The 21924-nt window shown below is 54.6% G+C and overlaps 1 protein-coding gene and 1 non-coding gene across 4 annotated transcripts; one reads left to right on the forward strand and one right to left on the reverse strand.

Annotated features, from left to right (window-relative positions):
- Positions 1–3513: 3513 nt before the first annotated feature.
- On the forward strand, positions 3514–21442 carry CEACAM19 (CEA cell adhesion molecule 19). Of its 3 annotated transcripts, XM_086690045.1 has the most exons (8): positions 3515–3756; positions 4675–5043; positions 15637–15787; positions 18198–18281; positions 18845–18891; positions 19532–19617; positions 20128–20160; positions 20598–21442. In XM_086690045.1, the coding sequence occupies exons 1-8, from the start codon at positions 3702–3704 to the stop codon at positions 20649–20651; spliced, it is 879 nt and encodes a 292-aa protein (XP_086546171.1). In that variant the 5' UTR covers positions 3515–3701; the 3' UTR covers positions 20652–21442. The 3 variants fall into 3 exon arrangements, with proteins under 3 accessions (XP_086546173.1, XP_086546171.1, XP_086546172.1); XM_086690046.1 differs by lacking the exon at positions 18198–18281; XM_086690047.1 differs by lacking the exons at positions 20128–20160; positions 20598–21442 and having other exon boundaries at positions 3514–3756; positions 18781–18891; positions 19532–19618.
- Positions 4050–4236, reverse strand: LOC112851447 (small Cajal body-specific RNA 16). The gene has a single exon (XR_003222767.2).
- Positions 21443–21924: the final 482 nt, after the last annotated feature.

Raw genomic sequence — 21924 nt, forward strand, 5'->3', positions numbered from 1 at the left:
ATCCACGAAGTGAAGGATGGGTGAATTAAGAAGGATGGGTTCAAGAAAAAAAAATAGTATTCTAACTGTAAAGAAAACGATTATTTAACGATGCCTGTTAAAGCACCCAACAAGATTCTTGCCTGGCGGAGGGCAGGCAGGGGTGATCAGACAGCACCTGGGGGGAGGGGTGGGGGGAAACGAGGAACCTGATCGGACGTGGAGGGCGGGACAGCTATCAAGGGTGACGGGTTCTGGTGAAACTGACTTAGGAGGATACTTGCCAAAATTGGACAAAAGAGAGAAGAACATGGAGGTCCAAAAGTCAGGCCTCGTAGGAAGGGCTCAGGGGAACCTAGGGAGACTCCAGTCACTGGGAGAACCTCCATCAGTATATAAAAATGGGATGGTGAGGGTGCTTCAGTGGCCAAGAGCGAAGAGGGCCCTCCCTCCCCACCCCCACTCCCCAGACTGAGATTAAACACAAGGAACTGGACTGTTTCTACTCCAGGCACCGCGTGTGGAGCTCAGCTCTGCTTCTCTGCGGTTAGTTCTGTTTTCCACCGCGCATTGGCATAGGCATCGGCCTCCGGTTGGCGCCAAGATGGCTGCTGCATTCCAGCCATCGCAGCCAGACCCAGATCTGGAAAAACAGATGACCGTGTCCTGGGTGAACTTCCCCAGCAGCCTCCTCTCGGATCTCACTGGCCGGCATCGCCCACCGCTCAACCAATCCCCAGCGAAAGAAGGAGACTGCCTGGGGGGACTTGGACCCATCAGGATCTGCCTTCTGAAACTGGGCAAAAACCCAGAGGAAGGCTGCAGAATGACAGAATGGCTGACAGTAGAGGTCTGGACCTCTGGTATTTTTTTAACCGGTGAACCTCTCTGGGTAGTTAGACGATGGTTTAATTTTATACTCTTCTTTTTGCGTTCATACTGTCCAAATTTTCTATAGTAAACCTTTTCTTTTCATAATGCAAAAGGAATCCGTCGTTATTTGAGAGAGAGACAGAGGCAGAGAGAAGCTTCAGCACCTGGAAATTCCAGAATAATGGGCTTTGCTTTACGAACCGCCTAACACTACTTACGGAGCCTTCACTCCAAGAGGTCAGCAGTGAAAAGGTACCAGAATCCCTCTGACCCCCTAACTTCCACTCCTGCTGTGCAACCAAATTCCTACCAGAATGAGGCTGGTTCCGGGCAATCTTGTGGGGGCCCAAGCTTGGAGCTGTCTCCCCCGGGGGGCGGCCCCACTTGGAAATGACGGCCGGGTTTGCAACCACCTCTCTCTCAAGCAGAGAGAGGAAGTTTCAAAATTGCAGCCAGAAGGACGGAGGGTAAATCCCCGTGGACACTAAACGACGCACAAAGCCTTCAAGGCATCAGGGAGCTATCTGGAGGTGGGGGGTTGGAAACGCCTGGGGGGTGGGGGGGATGCACGTCCCTTGAGCGGGGTCACAGAGGGGCAGGGAGAATTCTGGAAGGAGCGCAAGTCCAAAGACAAGGTCAACACCACCACCACCACCACCAGACGTCTGTTGTGTGCTTTGGGGGCCTCTTGCGTGAGTGTCTCCTTACCCCTCGCGGCAGCCCCATGAGGTGCGGATGCTTGTCCCCACTGTCCAGAGGAGGACGCCAAGGCTCAGAGAGGTGAAGTCACCTGCAGCCAAGATTCCATAGCCCAGTGATAGCGGAGCCCGGCTGAGTCAAGCTCACCAGCTCGCCACAGGGACTCTGCGATTGTTTAGCCGGGCTGAGCCACCCCACCCTAAGGTGGTTCAAAGTCAAGATTTTTCTGTCACTCCAAGCTGCGGGCTCCAGTGGATGCCCTCACCTCCGGCAGTCTGGCGACACATACACACACGCAAACTGCTACCGACAAGCACCCCAACTTACTGTGCTTCCCGCAGACCCGGAAACCTCGCGGGGCCCTGCCCGCTTCAGATCCTTAGACCAGCCCCGTGCAGGAGAAACTCCTGTGATGGAGGCGTCTGGGTGGCTCGGTCGGTGAAGGGTCCGACTCCTGATTTCAGCTCAGCTTCGTGAGATCGAGCCCCAAGTCGGGCTGGGCACGGCATGGAAGAGCCTACTTGGGATTCTCTCTCTCTCTCCCTCTCCCTCCCTGCCCCCCCTCCCCCCCTCCAGTGCACTCTCTTTCAAAATAAGTAAACAAATTTCAGGGACACCTGGGTGGGTGGCTCAGTCAGGTAAGCGTCTGACTTTATCTCAGGTCATGACGTCACAGTTCGGGGGTTCAAGCCCCGCATCCGGCTCTCTACTGACAGCTCAGAGCCTGGAGCCTGCTTTGGATTCTGTGTCTCCCTCTCTCTCTCTCCCTCCCCCATTTATGCTCTGTCTCTCTCTGTCTCAAAAATAAATAAGCGTTAAAAAAAAACTTAAGAAAAAAAAGAAAGTGGCCAGTTTGAGAAATTAATTTTTTTTTTTTGAGAGAGACAGAGAGGGAGTGGGGTAGGGGCAGAGAGAGAGAGAGAGAGAGAGAGAGAATCTCAAGCAGGCTCCACACTGTCAGCACGGAGCCCGAGGTGGGGCTTGAACCCCCGAACCGTGAGATCATGACCTGGGCTGAAACCAAGAGTCAGATGCTTCACTGACTGAACCACCCAGGCGCCCCTGAGAAACTAATTTTTGAGGCATTAATTTTAATTAATTTAAGGGTATATTTCAAATGCCATATGCGGCTACTGGCCACAGTATCAGCACAGCCCTGGACCCTCCATCACCTAGACCCTGTTCTAACAGAGCTCAGAATTCCAATCCATCCCTCCCTCCTTCTTCTCCAGCCTCACCCCCTCCTACTCAGACCCTCCCCAGCCAGAATCTTCAGCCTCCACGCCCTTTCAAGTGCTGTTAACAATGCTTGGTATAAACCTCACCCCACCCCACTGCACCTGTCTCATTGCTACTCCTATTCTGTTCCGTTGTCTCCTCCTCCAGGAAGCCCTCCCTGCCCCTCAGGCTGAGTGAGGCATCGTTTTGGGCTCTCCCAGCCCCCTGGGCTCCTCTGTCCCAGCGCTGATCCCTCCGGATCATCATTGTCTGGGGATGGGTCTGTTCCCCTCCCCAACATAGACACAGAACTGTGAGCCCGACTGTGGACGGAGGGCAAAGCAAGAGCTGTCTCAGTCGTCACTGTGTCCTCAGCACCACCCAGCAAGGGGCTGGGCATAAGGAGCGTGTGTTGGAATGAATGTGGATGGATGAATGAATGATGCTTTTGAAAAACCATGCTAAAAGCTTTCTTTAGAGTAAGCCAGCCACAGGTGAAGTCACATCTCCACCTACTGGTAGACTTGCCTCCTCCCTTGAGCCTCAGTTTCCTCCTCTGTGAAATGGGCACAGTAATGCATGGGGGATGTTGGATGAGGGCGTTATGTTGGGGCTACATGCAGGGAGCTGCCTGGCCCAGGGAGATTGCTCAGTCACACTGGGTGGGGAGAAGAGAGAGGTTGGAGGGGATTAAGGGAGGAGTCCTGGGAAACCCCAGGAAGCTCCCCAGTCACCCTGGAAAACTGGTTCAACCAGTGTCGGCAGCCATCCCAGGGAGCACGGGTGAAGGCTCGGGAGCCTGTGGAAAGGGGGTGCTGGGGCTTGGTCAGCCTCGGCCATGTCTGGGAGGCACGCCCAGGACCCCCACTGAGTTGGCCCACTTCTGCCAGCCGAGTGCCCACTGAGTGCCCGCAGTGGCCCCTGCCACCAAGATGGCAACTCCTGAGGGGGCCCGACGCCACTTCTCAAAGGGCCTCCTGCTCTCAGGTAAGGAGGAAACACACCCCAGGGCTGAGGGGGGAAGGCAGGACTCAGCCCAGGGGCTGAGGTTTTCTCTTAGAAGAAGGGAAGGATGGTCAGGGAAGACATTATTAAGAGTAAGATCGGGGAGGGCTGGGGAGGATGGGGAGCTGTAGAATCACACCACATCCCTAATTTTAACTATGGAACTTTCTAGAATGTCAGGACCACGAGGACAGGAATTTTGTCTGTCTGTTTGGGGGCTGGCGAGAGGGGGTTGTGTGTGTGTGTGTGTGTGTGTGTGTGTGTGTGTGTGTTCGTCCTATTTGCAGTATCATACGTGATCATCAAACTGCGGCTAGAATGTTCACGCCCATTATTGCAAATTCAAACCCCAGAAAAAAACTGTTGCTGGTAATTTACTGAGGTCAGGATCGGACTGCCTGGTACAAGGCTGTACCCACAACCGGGCAGGTTCAGCAACACGGGAGCCTTTCCCCGGACCATCATGGGGACAGGAATTAATTTGTATTTGTTTCTGTGCTGTATCCCCTGTGCCTAGAAATCTAGAGAATTTTAGACATATCATATATAATTGGTACTATAACATAACTAATATGTATGTCCGTAAATATTGGTTAGATGAATGAATGAATGAATGAATGAATGAATTCAGAGAGTCCATGAGTTTAGAAGCAGACCACATAGCACCTTAGGGGAGAAAAATCTGCTGGGCCAATGGGATAAGAAATCTGTGGCTTTCATATCTGGGTTCCCACTCCCGACCCCAGGGCAGACATCACTAATCAACCCCAGCCCTGCTTCCCCTGAACACCATTCAGAATCCTTGTCCCCAGATGAGGACACAGAGGGAGGAAAATGCTATGATCCCTGCCCAACACCTCTGATGTCAGGCCACCCCTGTAACCCCCCCCCCCCCCGCAGCCTCAATCCTGGCCCTCTGGGTCCCCCAAGGCTCCCGGGCTGCCCTCCGCATCCAGAAGATTCCAGAGCATCCTCAAAAGAACCAGGACCTGCTCCTGTCTGTCCGGGGCATCCCAGACACCTTTCAGGACTTCAACTGGTACCTGGGGGAGGAGGCCCACGGTGGCACGATGCTCTTCACCTACATCCCCGAGCTTCAGCGGCCCCAGAGGGACGGCAGTGCCATGGGGCAGCGTGACATCGTTGGCTTCCCCAATGGCTCCATGCTGCTGCATCGGGCCCAGCCCACCGACAGCGGCACCTACCAGGTCGCTGTCACCATCAATCCTGCCTGGACCATGAGGGCCAAGACCAAGGTCCAGGTGGAGGGTGAGTGTTGCCCCGCCGAGCAAGGAAGTGGGGAGGCTAACGCGCCCTGACATCTCCCACGGCCAGGATCTGTGCCCATACCCCCTCGTTTGGCTCTCTCCTTCACCCGTTCAACGCCTACTGATTGAGCACCTACTGTGTGCCGGGCCCTGAAGCTATCACTTAATCCTCACTGATAAAATATCTATTGACCGCCTGCCTTGTGCCAGAGCCTGAGCCGGGGGAACACACTCTCTTTTACTGCTCTCACGCCTTCCCTAATAGGATATTTATTGAGCTCCTACGGTGTACGTGGTCCTAAGGGAGCAATCCACTCGGGGCAAAGTGCTAGAGAGGGGGCCGTGGACAATGGCGATGGCCAGCAATTCCTGGGCACTCGTCACTTGGGCACACTTACGCGAGAGCATAGCCTCTCGCCCTGGGCCCTGTTAACATTTCGGACCCGCTGAGTCTTTGTAGGAGAGGGCTGTTCTGCGCGCTGTAGGATATTCAGAGACTTCCCCGGCCTCTGCCCACTAGATGTCAGGAGGATTCCTCCAGCTGTGACAACCAGAATTGCCTGCCGACAATGCCAAACGTCACCCCTGATTGAGAACCACTGCTCGATATTAACCCCCCTGGCCGGCTCAGCTGGAAGAGCATGTAACTCTTGGTCTCGGGGTTGTGAGTGTGAACCCCACGTAGGGTGTAGAGACTCCTTGAAAATAAATAAGTCAACTTTAAATTTTAATTTACTTTAAAACCCCCGTGTAATGTCCTATACCAGTAACATCTCAATAGCGGGGGGGGGGGGGGGAGAACTTCTCAGCCCCCCCAGGCAGACTTGGTCATTAACCATCTGTGTCCCCAGAGGACTCTGATCACGCCATTACTTCTGTGATTTTCATAACGTCCTCTGACTTATCACGTTGCAAACGTGTCTCACTAGGATGGAATTTTCTTCAGAGAGAGCGAGAGCGTAGTGGTCCTTTTATTGTCCAAATTCTACCACAGTGCGGGGAGGGGGTGGGAGGGGAGGACACCATGGATTCTCAGTTAATGTTTGTTGAATAAATAAATGAATGAAACCTTTCTAGGCCAAAAACTCCACGAGGCAGGCACGATTTTTTTTTTTCAACGTTTATTTATTTTTGGGACAGAGAGAGACAGAGCATGAACGGGGGAGGGGCAGAGAGAGAGGGAGACACAGAATCGGAAACAGGCTCCAGGCTCTGAGCCATCAGCCCAGAGCCCGACGCGGGGCTCGAACTCACGGACCGCGAGATCGTGACCTGGCTGAAGTCGGACGCTTAACCGACTGCGCCACCCAGGCGCCCCGGCAGGCACGATTTTTGTTTCCACTTTACAGATGAGGAAACCGAGGCACAGAGCACGGTAGAATTGGGACTTGATCCCACAAAGTCATAACGCCAGAGTCTGGGAGCTCAGCCATTTCCTCCCAGAGAAGAGAAAGAAAAGAAAACCTCCTCACCTCCATTCATATGTGGGAGGCGATAATGAGCATGGAAGTGATAAATGAAGGCCATATTTCAGAGACATTAACAATAATAGCGCTAACTTTATTTGGTGCTTATCACATGCTTGCTTTATGTATAACTCATTGAATCCTCACTGCAGGCCTGTGAGTGGGAAATATCATCAGACTCATTTTACAGACGAGGAAATTGAGGGGCAGAGAGATGATGATTTACCCAGTAAAAAAAAAAAAAAAAAAAAAAAAGGATTAAACAGGATGATGTAATCCGGGACGGGAGGTCATCAGGTAAGCTTGCTGAAGAAGTGACATTTGAGCAGAAGGAAGGAAAGGAGCCCTGCAGATTTCTGAGGGGCAGAAGAAGCAACAGCAAGTGCAAAGGCCCTGAGGCAAGTCTAGCCTGGTGTGTTCAAAGCATATAGACAGAAGGATGCCGTCGCCATAAGGCAGTGTGCGAGTTGGGTGTTAGGGGTCGAGGCCTGTGAGGCACACAGGGGCTGGGCTTGTTGGCCACGGGGAGAATGAGAGAAGCCACCAGAGGGTATTAAACAGAGGAGTGATCTGGTACCCAGTTTACCCCACCCATGGTTAAATCTCCGTTGTATTCAGAAGGAAGCTGAGGCTCAGGTGGTTTAAGGCATGTCCCCAATATTAGCTTCAGGGCTGGGATTCGAATGCACGGCTGCCTCCGGAGATGCCGAACTGTTCATTCACTGGTTCCTTCAGCAAAGATTCCCCCACGAGCCTCTGCCCCAAGGCCGCCTCTGCGTCTGGACTGCCCTGGTCAGGGCTAGGACACAGTGGAGACTGAGGCAGCCCTGACCCTGCCCTCCCGGGGCTCACAGCCCAGCGGGAGAGATAGATATTAACTAATAATCACACACACAAAAAAACAGGTCATCAGGAACAGTGCAGGGACCGCGAAGGAAAAGTCACGCACGGGGATGATGAAATTATAAATAGCAGTAGTATGGAGGTTACCCCGGAAAGGTGCTCCTTCGACAACGCTTGATCATTACTGATAATTCTAAATTTTTTTTTTCAACGTTTATTTATTTTGGGGACAGAGAGAGACAGAGCATGAACGGGGGAGGGGCAGAGAGAGAGGGAGACACAGAATCGGAAACAGGCTCCAGGCTCTGAGCCATCAGCCCAGAGCCTGACGCGGGGCTCGAACTCACGGACCGCGAGATCGTGACCTGGCTGAAGTCGGACGCTTTAACCGACTGCGCCACCCAGGCGCCCCCGATCATTACTGATAATTCTAAGTCGAGGGGAAAGGAGCTTTGGGAGATGTTCGGGCAGAGGGTTTGGTCTGTGCAAAGGGCCAGTGGCAAGAAGCTGTGGGATTCATGCACTGAGCGGGCAGGAGGCCAGCACGCCTGAGGCAGGAGAGCAGGAGGGACACCCTAGGCCAGCGCTGGGGGGTGTTTTCAAGGCCAGGCGCGGGTTGTAAGGACAGAAGCTCTGTGCCAATGACTCACAGTGTAGGGAGCCTTGTAGAACCCCGGAGGAAGCCCCTGGAATGTCGGCTCTGGGAGGCCTGGGTTCACAGCTGTCTCCTGGGAGCCTAGAACGGGGCCAGACACACTGTTGAATAAATGAATGGGTGGGGAGCCCCACAGAGCTGATGGGAAATAGAAGTTGTCGGAAAGGCAAGTGCTCCCTTGTCCTCCAGGGGGCGCCACCTCTGACCGCATCTTGTCTTCATGGCTAGGGATTCCTGCCAGACCTCAAACCGGCTGTCAGCCCAGGCTTCGTTGCGTATTTTGAACCTCTTCTTCCAAAAGGCAGAGATGGAAAGGAAGAGAGCTGGGGCGCCTGGGTGGCTCAGTCGGTTAAGCGTCCGACTTCGGCTCAGGTCATCATCTTACGGTTCGTGGGTTCGAGCCCCGCACCGTGCTCTGTACGGACAGCTCAGAGCCTGGAGCCTGCTTCGGATTCTGTGTCTCCCTCTCTTTCTGTCCATCCCCCGCTCACCCTCTGTCTCTCAAAAATAAATAAGCATTAAAAAAGAGAGAGCTGAAGAGACAGAGAGACGGAGACAAAATCTGGCTGATCCAGCCTGGCCTGGGGTTTCCTTCCCCTTGAGTGCAGGGTCTACCCCTTGTCCAAGGGGCTGGGATCAAGGAGAACAAACAAGATGGGAAGTCAGAGGCCTGGGGATCAGGACTGCACAGATGATCAAGGACTCAACACCTGCTCTCCTCATAAGAATCATAATATGAATCTATTGTTTTGTTCACCGTGAATCCCCTAGGGCAGAGCAGTGCTTAGCACACAGTAGGTACTTCGTAAGTATTTGTAGCTCCGCCTCTCATCTATGAGCACTTACTGGATGCCGGGTACCTCTAACCCAAGACCTTTGCTGACCTCGCTTCATTCCGTTCCCACAAGAACTGGCATGATCCTCATTTTACAGAGAGGCGAACGCCCCCCCCCCCCCCAACGCGGCTGGGAAAGGCAGGAAACCGAGGCCCCAGCTGGGTCCGAGTTCATGTCCCTGGCCCTCTGCCACCTGGTTCTTTCTCAGCCCCAGTGGAAGCCACTCCCTTGTGGGAAATGCCAGAGGGCTGAGCCCAGGGAACCGGAAGCAGAGCCCTTAGGCCAAAGGAAGAGCAAAGGAAAAGACGGAGGTAACGGAGGTAACGAGGCACGGGCTTGGGCGTGTCCTCAAGGCAGCCGGGTCTCCTCGGCAGCAGGGGCTTTTAAACGACGACAGTGGTGGCCCTAAATCCAACCCCTGGGTGGGGGACGTGGTGGGGAGCTCTTCCTGTGTCCCGGGCAATCCCCACGCTTTATCTCTCTTAATCATCAAGGAATTTGTGTGCCTTTAGTGGCTGGAAAGGGGCTTAACACAGGCTGCTGCGGGCTTGCACAACCCCCAGGAGGCCAAGAACCAGAAACAAGGTGCAATCTACTTAGGGAACTCTCCAGCCAGAGCAAGCATTGCCCGCAGTGTCAGCCCGGGGCCCAGAACCCCTGTCTGGGGGGCGGGGGGGGGGAGGGGGGGGACTGGCAGGCTGCATTCATTCACTCACGCTTGCATTCATTCATGCGTTCAACAAGCATCTATTGGGCCCGTCCTGTGCTCCAGGCACTGAGCGTACAAAAGGAACGGACAGAGAGCTCCGTGCTGGGGGGGGGGGGGGGGGGGGGGGCGTTTATATGTGGGTGGGCGTGTCCCTGAGCCGGGAGCCTGGGTCACGTGACCGTGCCCACGAGCTAAAAAAGGCTAAGGAAGGGAGTCTCGGGCAGAACTCCCCAAGTGGAGGACTCACAGGCTCAGGGCAGCCTGTGACAGCACAAGAAAGGCCCAGGGTTGGGGCGCCTGGGTGGCGCAGTCGGTTAAGCGTCCGACTTCAGCCAGGTCACGATCTCACGGTCCGTGAGTTCGAGCCCCGCGTCAGGCTCTGGGCTGATGGCTCAGAGCCTGGAGCCTGTTTCCGATTCTGTGTCTCCCTCTCTCTCTGCCCCTCCCCCGTTCATGCTCTGTCTCTCTCTGTCCCAAAAATAAATAAACGTTGAAAAAAAAATTAAAAAAAAAAAAAAAAGAAAGGCTCAGGGCACGGAGGTCCTATAGCTGTCCCCAGTGTACGGATGAGGAAACAGAGGCTCGGCGAGATGAAGTCAGTTGCTCGAGATCCGGCAGCCGTTAAGCAGCCTAACCCAGGCTCAAAAGCCAGAGGGGGATCACGGTCGTTTACAGCTGGTGTCCGTTCCCCCGTAAATCTAGTCGTGGGGGCTTGGGACCTTCAAGCAACCTTGCACGGGTTCCTCCAAGCCTTCCGGGCCCTCTGACGCCCGAGGCAGTAAACTACAGAGCCCAGCTCCCCTTCACTGAACACGCGCAGGGTGTTTCACACGCATTACCCTTTGTGTCCTCCCAGCCACGGCACGACGATCCCCATTATACAGATGGAGAAACGGAGGCACAGAGAGTTTAAGTAACTTCCCCCAGGTCACCCAGCTAAGGAGCAGCAGACGCAAGCCTTGAACCCAGGCTGGCGGGCTCCGGAGCCCACACTTTTATGACTTGATTCTGCCTCATCATTAACTACCACCATCGAGGGATAAGTGGATGGTGTCACGGGTTTCATACTCACCGGCACTACTCACCTTTCGTCAAACGGCCGAACCTTTCAGAGCCTCTGGTCCCCAAATGTCTGTAAAGCGGGGACAATTACACCTCCCACCATGGGTCGCGGTGAGGACTGGTCGGCAAATCCATGCGAAGCTGCTGCTTTCCAGGCTGTGGAAATCAGCAAAGAATGAAACCAATGAGAAAAGCAAAGGCTATTTATTCGGAGTTCGCTCTAGCGACGGAGTCAGCCACTCTCGCTTGCATTTGGGCAGAGGCTCAAAGACAGGCAGAGGGGGGTGGGAAAGCTTCGTGGTGGAAAAAAGAGAAGGCTTCAGCTGTGCCCTGATTGGAGGCCGTTGGCCCGGGGAACCTAGAAGGCGATTGGTTAGGCTGCGTATTTGGCTTTCTCTGATTGGTCCGAAGTTAGAAGCAGGGACGAACCTTAGGGAAGCTGTTGGTCGTTAATCAAGTCCCGGCCATTTAAGGCCCATTCTTGCAGAAGTGGCTGTTTGTGGTCCTGGATGGTCACTGGAGATAGCAATCCTGTTTCCTTTAAGTCTGACCCAAAGCAGACTGGCTTCCTGGGCTGTTTATAAGAGGGTCGGTTTTCTAGGCAGCGCACTGCAGACTGTGGGTCAAAATTCTATTTTTATATATGGTCTGGCTGTTGTCCACTTGTGTAATGGCCTCTCAAAGCACTTTTTTCAGATGTGTTTGTATCTAATCAAAGATACATATGGAGGGGCGCCTGGATGGCTCAGTCGTTGAGCATCTGACTCTTGATTTCAGCTCAGGTTATGATCCCAGAGTCATGGAATCAAGTCCCGTGTCAGGCTCTTCGCTGGGCACGGAGCCTGCTTAAGATTCTCTCTCTCTCTCTCTCTCCCTCTCTCTCTCCCTCTCTCTGTCTCAAAAAGATACACACGGAGAAATATAATCCGTGGAAGAAGGCTCTGATGATTCTCTGTTAAAGAACAGAGTATAGATGGTCCCAGTGACCAGGAAAGAGAAAAACCAAAAAGCAAACTTTGGAAAGAAGTTCCTGGAACAGTTCCTGGAACTGTTGCTTCCTGGAAGAAGAAACAGAATGTGGGGCTCTGTTCCAGTGGTATAAGAACCACCACCATTGTATTGTGTTCACGATTTCGGGGATTAGGAATTCAGACAAGGCGCAGCAGGGAGGGCCTGTCCGCTTCATGATGTCTGGGGCCTCGGATGAGATGACTCAAAGGCTGAGAGGATGGCTCAAACGCTGGAGGCTGGAATCATCTAGAAGCGTCTTCACTCACATGTGTGGAGGCTCGTCCGGGCTGTCAGCTGGGAACTTAGCTGGGATCATCCACCAGATCACTGTCGTGTGGTGTCCCCAGTGTCACTGCTCGGGCTGTCTCACAACACGGAGGCTGGGTCCTTAGGGAGAACAAACAGAGAGCAGGCGTTCCAAAAGACCAAGGCAGAGGCTCCATGGCTTCTTCTGACCTAGCCTGGGGAGTCACACAGCATCATTTACATTGTATTCTTTTGATTACAAGCAAGCCACTAAGATTAGCGAAGATTCGAGGGAGGGGCATTAGACCCTTCTACTACGTAAAAGAATGGCAAGTTCATACTACAGCAGAGATCCTGTCGCAATCAACTTGGAAAAATACAGGGATTCACAGCCTCCCTCTTTGCAAGCTCACCGTCTATAGTAAAAGGCAGAAAATATAGCAAGTTATAAAAAGAGGACACTCAGTCACGTGAATCAGGCAGGGTTCTTGCTACAGCAACAGAAACTGCTTCGAGCTGATTTAAGCAGCAAAGAAATAGATGAAAGGATCCTGAACAGCTCAAAGATCTTCCAGGAGGGCAGGGAACGGAGCTTGGGAGATGTTGCGTGTTGAATGATGTCGCCTCAAAAAGACGCTAAGTCCGAACCCTCAGGACATCAGAATATAACCTTATTTAGAAATAGCATCTTTATAGAGGTAATTGAGTTAAAATGAGGCCACCAGGCTGCGCCCTAATCGGATACGTCTGGTGTCCTTATGAAATGGGGAAATTCATGGGGGTGTGCCTAGGTGGCTCAGTCAGTTAAGCATTTGACTTTGGCTCTGGTCATGATCTCATGATCCGTGGGTTCGAGCCCCGCATCAGGCTCTTGGCTGACAGCTCAGAGCCTGGAGCCAGCTTGGGATTCTATCTCCTCCTCTCTCTGCCCCTCCCCTGCTCATGCTCTGTCTCTCTCTGTCTCTCAAAAGTGAATAAACGTGTTTGTTTGTTTTTTTTAATTTTTTTTTAAGGCAAAGCAAAGCCACAATGAGGCGTGGCTTTTTAAAAATGGAGAAATTCGGACACAGAATTTTGCATGTGAAATTGCCCAGCGTTCCAATGTCAGCAACAATGATCAACACAGTGCTCTAAGGCATGTTTCAATGAGCTGCCGGTGCATGGAGGCTTTAAAGGAGGCTGGAAAATGTCTTTGTTTGGGGGAGACCTCCGCCTAGCTAAAGCTCAGGGTTCTCTTTCCCAGGGAGGAGACAAGATCGATGCCTTCCAGGTAGCAAAATGACTCCAGGGTCCCCAAGCCTCAAGACCCACAGCTTCCAGAAGAAGGGATCCCTTCCCCACCCCTATTCTGAACCGCACCCCTTCGCCTCATTCTGATTGGACCAACGGGAACCAATCACGAAGGCCAAAGGAATGCAGAGCGCTGATTGGCTTACGGCTGAACTGTTCCTGCCGCTTGCGCGCGCGACATGGGACGGGATATCCCCAGGGAACGCACTGCAGAGGTGGAGGTGAAACAGGAAAGGAATCGATTTCGGGGAGGCCGACACCGGGGAGACAGCGGACTGGCATCTCAGACACGGTCTCCAAAGTGCCGAAAACACTTCTAGGTTTATATAAGGAAAATGTGGGCGAAGGGCAGTGGGTACACGCCGGTGGGCAGCCAAGGTCAGGTCCATCGTTGCCTCGGGGTCAGTCACAGGGGCCTTGCTGGCTCGGGCAGTTCCTACTGCTTGAGGGGGTAGTTCCGGTTCCCATCACAGGATGCCTCGCATGCAGGGTCTGTTGCCCGAGTTAAGAGTCAAGTTGGAAAGAGGAACTTCGTCTATTAGCAAGCACAGCCTGAGGTCAGAAGGGAGGTACTGGGAGGTCTCTTTCATGTCCAGGCTGCCAGCCTGAATCAACTCGTCGCACGATGAAGCGAGTAAGCTATGAAGGAAATGCCTATCAAGAGTCTCCTTGGCCTGGGATTGTCAGAAAAGACTTCCGGAGGGAGCTGGGAATGGTAAATTAAGCAGGAGTTCTGTATAGCGCATGGAGAAGAGTGTGCCAAGCGGAGGGAACAGCCTGGGCAAAGGCTGCACAGCCCAGAGTGTGAGGAAAGGAGCCGGGGGGGGGGGGGGGGGGTGACGGGACTGCGTGGGTGGACAGGGCAGCAGAGGCCAGAGCAAGCAGAGCCAGGAGCAGGGGCCCTGGATGCTGCAAGAAGACTGGGCAACAGGGTGGGGGTGGGGAGGACAGGAACTGGGAGGCTCCTTGAGTCAGCCAATGGTGGGGGGAGGGGAGGGCTGGGCCCCACCTCCCTAGTCACTCAGCAGAGCCACTGAATTTCCACATGCTGTTGTGGTGATTCAAAAAGGTAGAAGGTGGGGGCACCTGGCTGGCTCAATCCATAGAGCATGCGACTTCTTGATGTCAGGGTTGTGCGTTCAAGCCCCATGTTGGGTGTGGAGACTACTTGAAAAAAAAAAAAAGAATTTTTTTAAAAAAAGGGAGAAGGTGCAAAAGTTGCGGACGCAGTGCCTGGAAGACGGACTGTCTTCTCTCCTCTGCCCAAATGCAACCCCTCTGGGCCTTGGTGTGCACATCTGTAAAATGGGCCTGACTTAGCCACCTCCCTGGGCTGTGGGGGCAACGACCATATGTGCCCAGACAGGAACTATCCTCTTCCTCCCGGTGAGAAGATTACATTTGAAAAATGGGCTTTGGACACTTGGAAGAGATCAATTTTCCGGGAAATGGATGAAATCAGCAAATATTGATGGATTTAGTTACGCAAATATATACAACGGCACCCTAGTCTGTTTGGAAATAACAGTCTTCATTCGCGCAGAGCCTGAAACGGCTAATTCCCACCCTTCAGGGGCTCCTGGGCCACAGGCGCCTTTTTGGAAGCCACACAGAGTGGTCGTTAGGAGCTCAGGTGGCCCAGGGGTAATCCCAGCACTGCACCTACTGTGAGCCATCAGGCAGGTTAGTACGCCTCTCTGTGCCTCGGTTTCCTCCTCTTGAAAATGTAACAGAATCTACTTTGTTCGAAAATTGAAAGAGCAGTGTGTGTGTGTGTGTGTGTGTGTGTGTGTGTGTGTGTGTGAACTCATTCAGTCTTCACAACAACCCCACAAGGTAGATATTCTTCTTATCCCCAATTCCATAGATTGGGAGAGGCACGGAAGGTTGAGTAATCTGCCCAGGGGCTTGAACCCCAGCATTCTGACCTCAGAGTCTGCGAGCTTAGATGCCAAGAAGGGTTGGGACATAGCAGGTGCTCAGCTTGATATTAAAGGCTGGAGGTCCTCGTGGGGGGGGGGGGGTCAGAAGTCAGGCAGGCTTCGTCCCAAACCTGGCAGCTAGTGTTTGAGAACCCTGTGAGTCGAGACCCTATGTCCCCGACAAAACATAGCCCAGAACCTCATCCTGGAGGTGTCATCAACTGAGGCAAGAAAAAGCAGGTCGGTGGGGTGAGGTGGGGGGAGTGTGTCCGGGGGTTTCTGATGTGCCGGGGATGGGAGGAAATCTCAGGGAAGCAGAGATTTCGAGGAGGGGAGAGCCGAGGGGTTGCATCTGGGGAGGCCGAGTTTCATGTGCAGCAGAATCAATCAGAGAGTCAGACGCTCAGCTCTGGAAAGCAGGAGAAAGCTCTGGGCTGGGAAAATGAAATGGTATCGGTGCTCTACAGACAGTCACTGATGCAGGGGTGAGGGGAGGGGGGGGACGCCCTCCCAGGACATCTCACAGGCCTCTTGCTCTCTCCCATACCCCTCAGAAAAGCATAAGGAGCCGCCCATTACACACCTGCCCATGAGCGTTGGGATCATGGTTGCCATCATCATTGGCTCCCTTGCCGCTGGGGCCCTCTTCATCGGGAGCATTGCCCATCTCCTGTTAACAAGAAGCTGGAGGGGCCAGAGCCACAGGTACAGGGGCTGCAGGCCTCTCTCTCCTTCCCTCTGTCTTCTTCCCCACCCCTTGGGTCCCACTGGTTGATCCTTCCATGAGTCACGTCATCTGGCACATACACAATCTCATCAAATCTCGGAACTCTTGAGGCGGAAAGGATCTTTCTAGCCTGTACGAGATAGGCGTCTGCACTCCCAGGGACAGAAACCCTACCTCTGAATGGGCTTACAAAAAATTAGAAAGTTTTTTTTTTTTTTTCCTCCATGAGCTTCAGGTATGGCTGGATCCAGGGGCCCGATTTTGTCAAGAGACTTCTCCATACACCTCTCAACTTCGCTTTTCTCCGTGGTGGCTTCGTTCACAGGCAGGCCCTCCCCATGCACAGTGTGACGAGACAGCTCCCAGTGGCTCCAGGCTTACATCCCACCAACTGGGCCACCACAGCAAGCAGGCCACACCTTGTCCCTAACACTTCCAACCAAAGCCTCAGGGCTGCTTCTCACTGGCTTAACTTAAATCACATGTCCTTGTGCAGACCAGCCGCTGCGGCCAGGTGCTAAAATACCCTGATTGGCCAAACTTGGGCTATTTGTGCGGCTCTGGAGCCAGAGGCAGACCCAGCTCCACGTGACCAAATGGGTTCACGGTGGGGGGGGTCCCCCCCCAAGAAAAAAACACACTTTATTGGCAAAGAAGCCGAGTGGATGGTGGGCAGGCAAAGGCATCAGGCGGTGCCTCCCTCTGCCCCCGGGGAGGGGGGGAGGATGGAGAAGGGCCTGCTTTCCCAGGGGACTGTCTGTTTGTGAAAAATTCCTTCCTCATGAAATCAGTCTCTTGAGAACTTTCTCTCGTGACCTTGGTTCTGAGCTGCTTGCCGACGAGGAATTTCTCCACCCTCCCTAATATCCAGAAAATGAAGGCAGCACTTTACCTCCTCGTCCTGCTCTCTCTTAGGTGCTGTGGTCTCTGGTTCTTGATCCTTCCACTTGTCTTTCTCCCGACATGCTCCAATTTAGGGGCGGCGAACAGCTTTCGCCTCCCAGCTCAGTCGTGCTCAGTGAATCAGTCAACACACACCTGTTGAGGGCCTACTGGGTGCCCTAGAGAGCTTGGCGGAAAAGGAGCTGGAGGCCGCGCCGAGTTCCGTGGGAACGGATGCTGTGATCGATTAGTCATGTCTGCCACGGCTGGAAGGGGGCCATTAAAGGCACCTAAGCCATCCCTGCCAGGCCTCCTTCTTAGCTCACAGCTGGCAAAAAAGAGGTGATGTGGGTCCCTAATGCTCCTGGGGGCTTCCCGGGTGTAGTCTGAAACCAGCCCCCAAACACAGAGCGGAGGGAGAGACTGAAGAAAGAGGTCACTCCCGGTCAGTAGGGACAGTTTCACGAAGCAAAGAAAACTTAGATACGAGGTTTGTCTGGGGCAGCAGCTAAGGAGGAGGTCCTAACTGGGCTCAGTCACGTCCACCGTGCAGGTGTCCTCAGCACCACATGCCATCTGAAAGCCATGTCCTGGGAGCAGAAAAGGCAGGTAGAACCCACATTCCCAAGACAGGGAAGGGGGCGAGGAGCCCCCAAGGGCCTGTGTCCAGCTCAGCGGTCAATCGGTGATCACATCTTTCTTTCTTTTTTTTTTTTAATAACATTTATTTATTTTTGAGAGACAGAGAGAGGGATAGAGCACAAGCAGGGGAGAGGCAGAGAGAGAGGGAGGCACAGAATCCGAAGCAGGCTCCAGGCTCCAAGCTGCCAGCACAGAGCCCAACGTGGGGCTCAAACTCACGGACCATGAGATCATGACCTGAGCCGAAATCGGACGCTTAACCAACTGAGCCACGCAGGCGCCCCGTCGAGCTACAAATTTAAACCACTGGCTTTCATTTTCCTCACTTTCTACTTGTCAAGTTTCATTGCAACATGGCAGCTTCTGTCTCCTGCTTCCACTCCCACCCCCCTACCCCCACCCCAGTCTGTTCCCCATTCAGCAGCCAGAAAGATCTGGTGAAAATCAGTCAGTTTGGGTCCCTCAGAGTCAAGGCCAAAGTCCTCACCATGGACACAAGACCTAGCTTGACCCACTAACCCTCTCTAACCTCCCCTCTTCCCCCTCTCCCCCTTACACTCTCTGCCCCAGCCACACCCGTCTTTGCTTTTCCTTTGCTATTCCTGCTCCTGCCTCAGGGCCTTTGCACAAGCTGTTAGAACTCTCTTCCCATGATTTCTGCATAGCTGATTCCCTTGCCTGCATCGGGCCTTTTCTCAAATGTCACCCTCTCAGTGAGGCTCCCCACACCATCCTATTTGAAACTGCACGCACACCCCCTCTACCCTCTGCCCCTTTCCACCTTCATTTTCCTTCATAGCACTTTTCACTCCCTGACCTCCTCCTGTCAGTCACTCATATGACTTCTCTCTCTCTCCCCACTAGAATGCCTGCTCCAGGAGGCCAGGGGTCCTTGTCGGTCTTGTTCCCAGCTGTGTCCCCAGTGGCTTCAACGGGGCCCAGCCCACGGTCTGTGTTCTGTAAATATTTGCTGCAATGATGTCAACTGTATTTTTTAAATTTTTTTAAAGCTTATTTATTTATTTTGAGGGAGAAAGAGAGAAGGAGGGAGAGAGAATGAGCGGGAGAGGGGCAGAGAGAGAGAGAAAATCCCAAGCAGGCTCCATGCGGTCAGAGCGGAGCCCGACGGCAGGGCTCGATCCCACGATCGGTGAGATCATGACCTGAGCCAAAATCAAGAGCCGGACGCTTAACTGACTGAGCCCCCCAGGCGCCCTCAAGTGTGTTTTTTAAATAAGGGTATCCAGGGGCACCTGGATTTAGATGGTCTGTATGAATAGTGGCATCGGTCGTTGGCACACAGTAGTGGCTGGGGAAACTGAGGGAGGGCTCTGTGGCTGGAGATTATGGGAGAAGGGGCAGGGGGGATGGGGCACGTCTTGTCCTGACTCACTCTGAAGCAGGGACCAGACCATCTCTCTCTCTGATGGGCTGATGGGCTTTCCAGCTTCTCTGAGTCTCTCTCCGCCCACCTGAGCGCCCTAACACAGGCCCCCTCCGTGTGTCCCCAGGACGACAACCACAGAGGAGCCAGAGGCGCACCCCAACCACAATGCCGGTAAGCCGGAAGTCCCTCCTCTTCCAAAACTCTCACCCTGCCACTCCTCTCTGCTCAAAGGCCCTCCATGGCTCCCCAGTGTCTGTAGGACGGGCTCAGCCTCCTTAACATGGCTCTCAAGACCCCCATACGCTGGTCCCCACCATCTTTCCTGGCTTCGTCTCCCACATATAACATTCCCAGCCTCAAAAAGAAAACAATAAAAAACAGACTATATATATATATATATATATATATATATATATATATATAATCCACACAGACCAAACATATCATCGCCCTTCAAACACGAGGCTGTTTCCACCAGGCCTCTGCACCTACTCACTCTTGCTTTTGCGTAGCTCTCTCTTCAGTCTCAGACGTCCCCTCCTCCAGGAAGCCCACCTTGACCCACCTCCAGGAGCCCTGGGCTCCGCCACTCACCCTACCCACTCTGGGGACAGACCTGGCTCCCCCACCAGACTGTGAGCCCCAGGAGGGCAGGGCCAGCACTGCCTCGGTCACCGCTGTGTCCCCAGCACCAGGCTGGGCAAGAAGAGGGCTTTGCACAAATGTTGGCCGAACGAATGAATGCCGACAGCAGCCAGCACGGGCCCGTGGGCCACCTGTCAGCCGGTTCCTCCCTTGTCCTCTGCTTCAGGTGACGAGAACATCTACGAAGTGATGCCATCTCCGACCCTCCCGGTGTCCCCCCTCGGTGACCCGGGGTCTGCGAACACCGCCATGGTGAGCCCCGCCCCCTCCCCCCAAAGCCCACCTGGTGCCTCCCCTGGGAGCCCGCTGTGGGGCCCGGCACCTTGTCCCACACAAGTCGCGTGGGAACGCGACTCTTTCTGGGATGCTCCCTGCTCCCAGCTCTCAAGCCACCAGGAAAAGAGACCGGAAGGGATCCAGCCTAAAGAGCCTTTGTCTCTGGGGCACGGAGGCTGGTGGGGGACTTTATTTTCTCTGCCGCTTGGCTGTAGTTTCTGCACGGAGCAGATACTCCCCTTATTATCGGTGGGAAGGGCTGATAATAAGAAAAAGTGAACTGAACCGAGAGCAGCAATTTCAAAAGCTGAAACGGAGAAGCTCAGAAGGGCAGGTGTGGACGGGAGGCCGAGCGCTAAAGGGGTCACGGGCAGAACACTGGACGTGCCACCGCCGGTGCCGGTGAGGACTTGGCATCCAGGTCTGTCCTCACAGCAAAGGTCAAAGGTTGGAGGCGCCTGGTTCACCCGTGTTCTTCCCTTGCAGCCCCTGCCCCTGCCCGAGAACCACCGCTATCAGGTGCGGAGCTGGGAAGCGGGAGGGGAGGGGAGGGGAGGACTGCGGGGCGGGAGGGGCCCCCCTCCCCCACCGTCCACCTGCTCTCAGCGTCCGTAGTTGTACACGGTACAGCCTCTCCCCTCCTGGGGAGGCACTCTCCTCCCTCTTAGAAGGATTTCCAAGGCTGTGAGTTTGCACAGGAGGCAATGAAGCCCAGAGAGGCAAGGGCGGTGCCCAGGGTCACACAGCAGGTCGGGGCCTGCGTCAGACCCCACCGCGGGGAGCCCGTTCTGGGCCTGCGTCGCAGCCCCTCTCCGTCCCCTCCTGTCCGCCCCTGGATCTCTGTGTCCCCGTGTGTCTGTGTGCATTTCTCTGCGCGTATCTCTCAGCCTCTGCCTGGCTCCCCGCTGACCCTGACCCCCCCCCCCCACAACCCCCTTCTCTCCCTCCCCCACCAGGACCTGCTGAACCCCGACCCTGATCCTTACTGCCAGCTCGTGCCAAGGCCCTGAAGGGGTCCCAGGGCCCTGGAAGGGCGACGGCCTCAGCCCTCCCCTGGGACCTGGCGCCCGCAGAAAAGCCGTACCAGAGACCCCGCAGGACCAGGCCGCCAGGGCCGTGGGGCCAACGAGGTGGACTCCCACGAAGACTTGGGCAGGTGTTCCAGGCAGGGGGCAAGAGATCATGATGGACCCAGTTCCTCTTGGACCCTCTGAGTATACAACCCACACTCAGTTCTGGTCCTTCCAGCAACCTGGCCTGGGCCACGTGCCTGTGAAAGACAGGCTTTCCTTGTCCCAACCCAAAGTACCCCCCCCCCACACTGGATACTGGTTGGGGGGGGGGGAGACACTTGGGGCTTGGGCCTGCCTCTAGCCAGACCTGACCGGCGCCTACTTGGCCGGGCTTCTGACCGTCAGCTCGCGACGCCCCACCCCTGCTCCCTGGTTGTCCTTGGAGCCCCTCGCCCCTTGGGACAAGGCAGCCCCCCACCACACAGGCCCCCTAGGATAAGGCACATGGCAGGGAGGGCCGGCCTCACGGGCTGTGACCCCAGACGACAGACCTGGTCACTTACCGGGTAAGACCCCTTCCCTGCCCAGGCAGGGGCAGACCCCGCCCCTCTCCAGACTCGTCTTTCAGAACCTGTGGCCAATTCCTGCCCATTGCCCCCACCCCCGGCCCGAATCGTACCAAGGCCCTCTCTGCCCCCACCCAACCCCAGGCCCCAAATGTGGGCCCAGTCTGTAGCCCCTTAATTTATTCACTCACTCAGCAATAAATAAGCCGCGTGTTATGCACAGTTCTGCATCTTGCAGCTCTGGGAGGGAGCAAAACAGACAATCCCTTCTGTTCTCCTAGAGGGGCGCCGTGGCAGGGGAGAGAGTCAACGAGCGAAGTAACTAACACACGTGGTGTGTTGGATGGTGATGAGGCCGCTGGGGAGATAAAGAGAGAAGCGGGGCTGGGAGTATTGAGGGATTGGGATTTTACTTTTTGAGAGAGAGAGAGCGCGCATGTGCGTGCAAGTGAGGGAGGGGCAGAGGCAGCGGGAGGGACAGAATCCCAAGCAGGCTCCACACTCAGTGTTCAATCCCGGGGCCGTGAGATCATGACCTGAGCTGAAATCAGGATTTGGATGCTCAACCGACTGAACCACCCAGGCACCCCGAGGGATTGTGATTCGAAACATAGGAAGGGCAGAGAAGGCTGCTGAGAAGGTGACAATGAGCCAAGACCTAAAGGGGGAGGGAGGGGAAGCCATGTAGGGATCCGGAGGGAGAG

This window comes from Puma concolor, chromosome E2 (genome assembly GCF_028749965.1).
Source record: "Puma concolor isolate L17-30 chromosome E2, mPumCon1.1.hap2, whole genome shotgun sequence".
Taxonomy (NCBI): domain Eukaryota; kingdom Metazoa; phylum Chordata; class Mammalia; order Carnivora; family Felidae; genus Puma; species Puma concolor.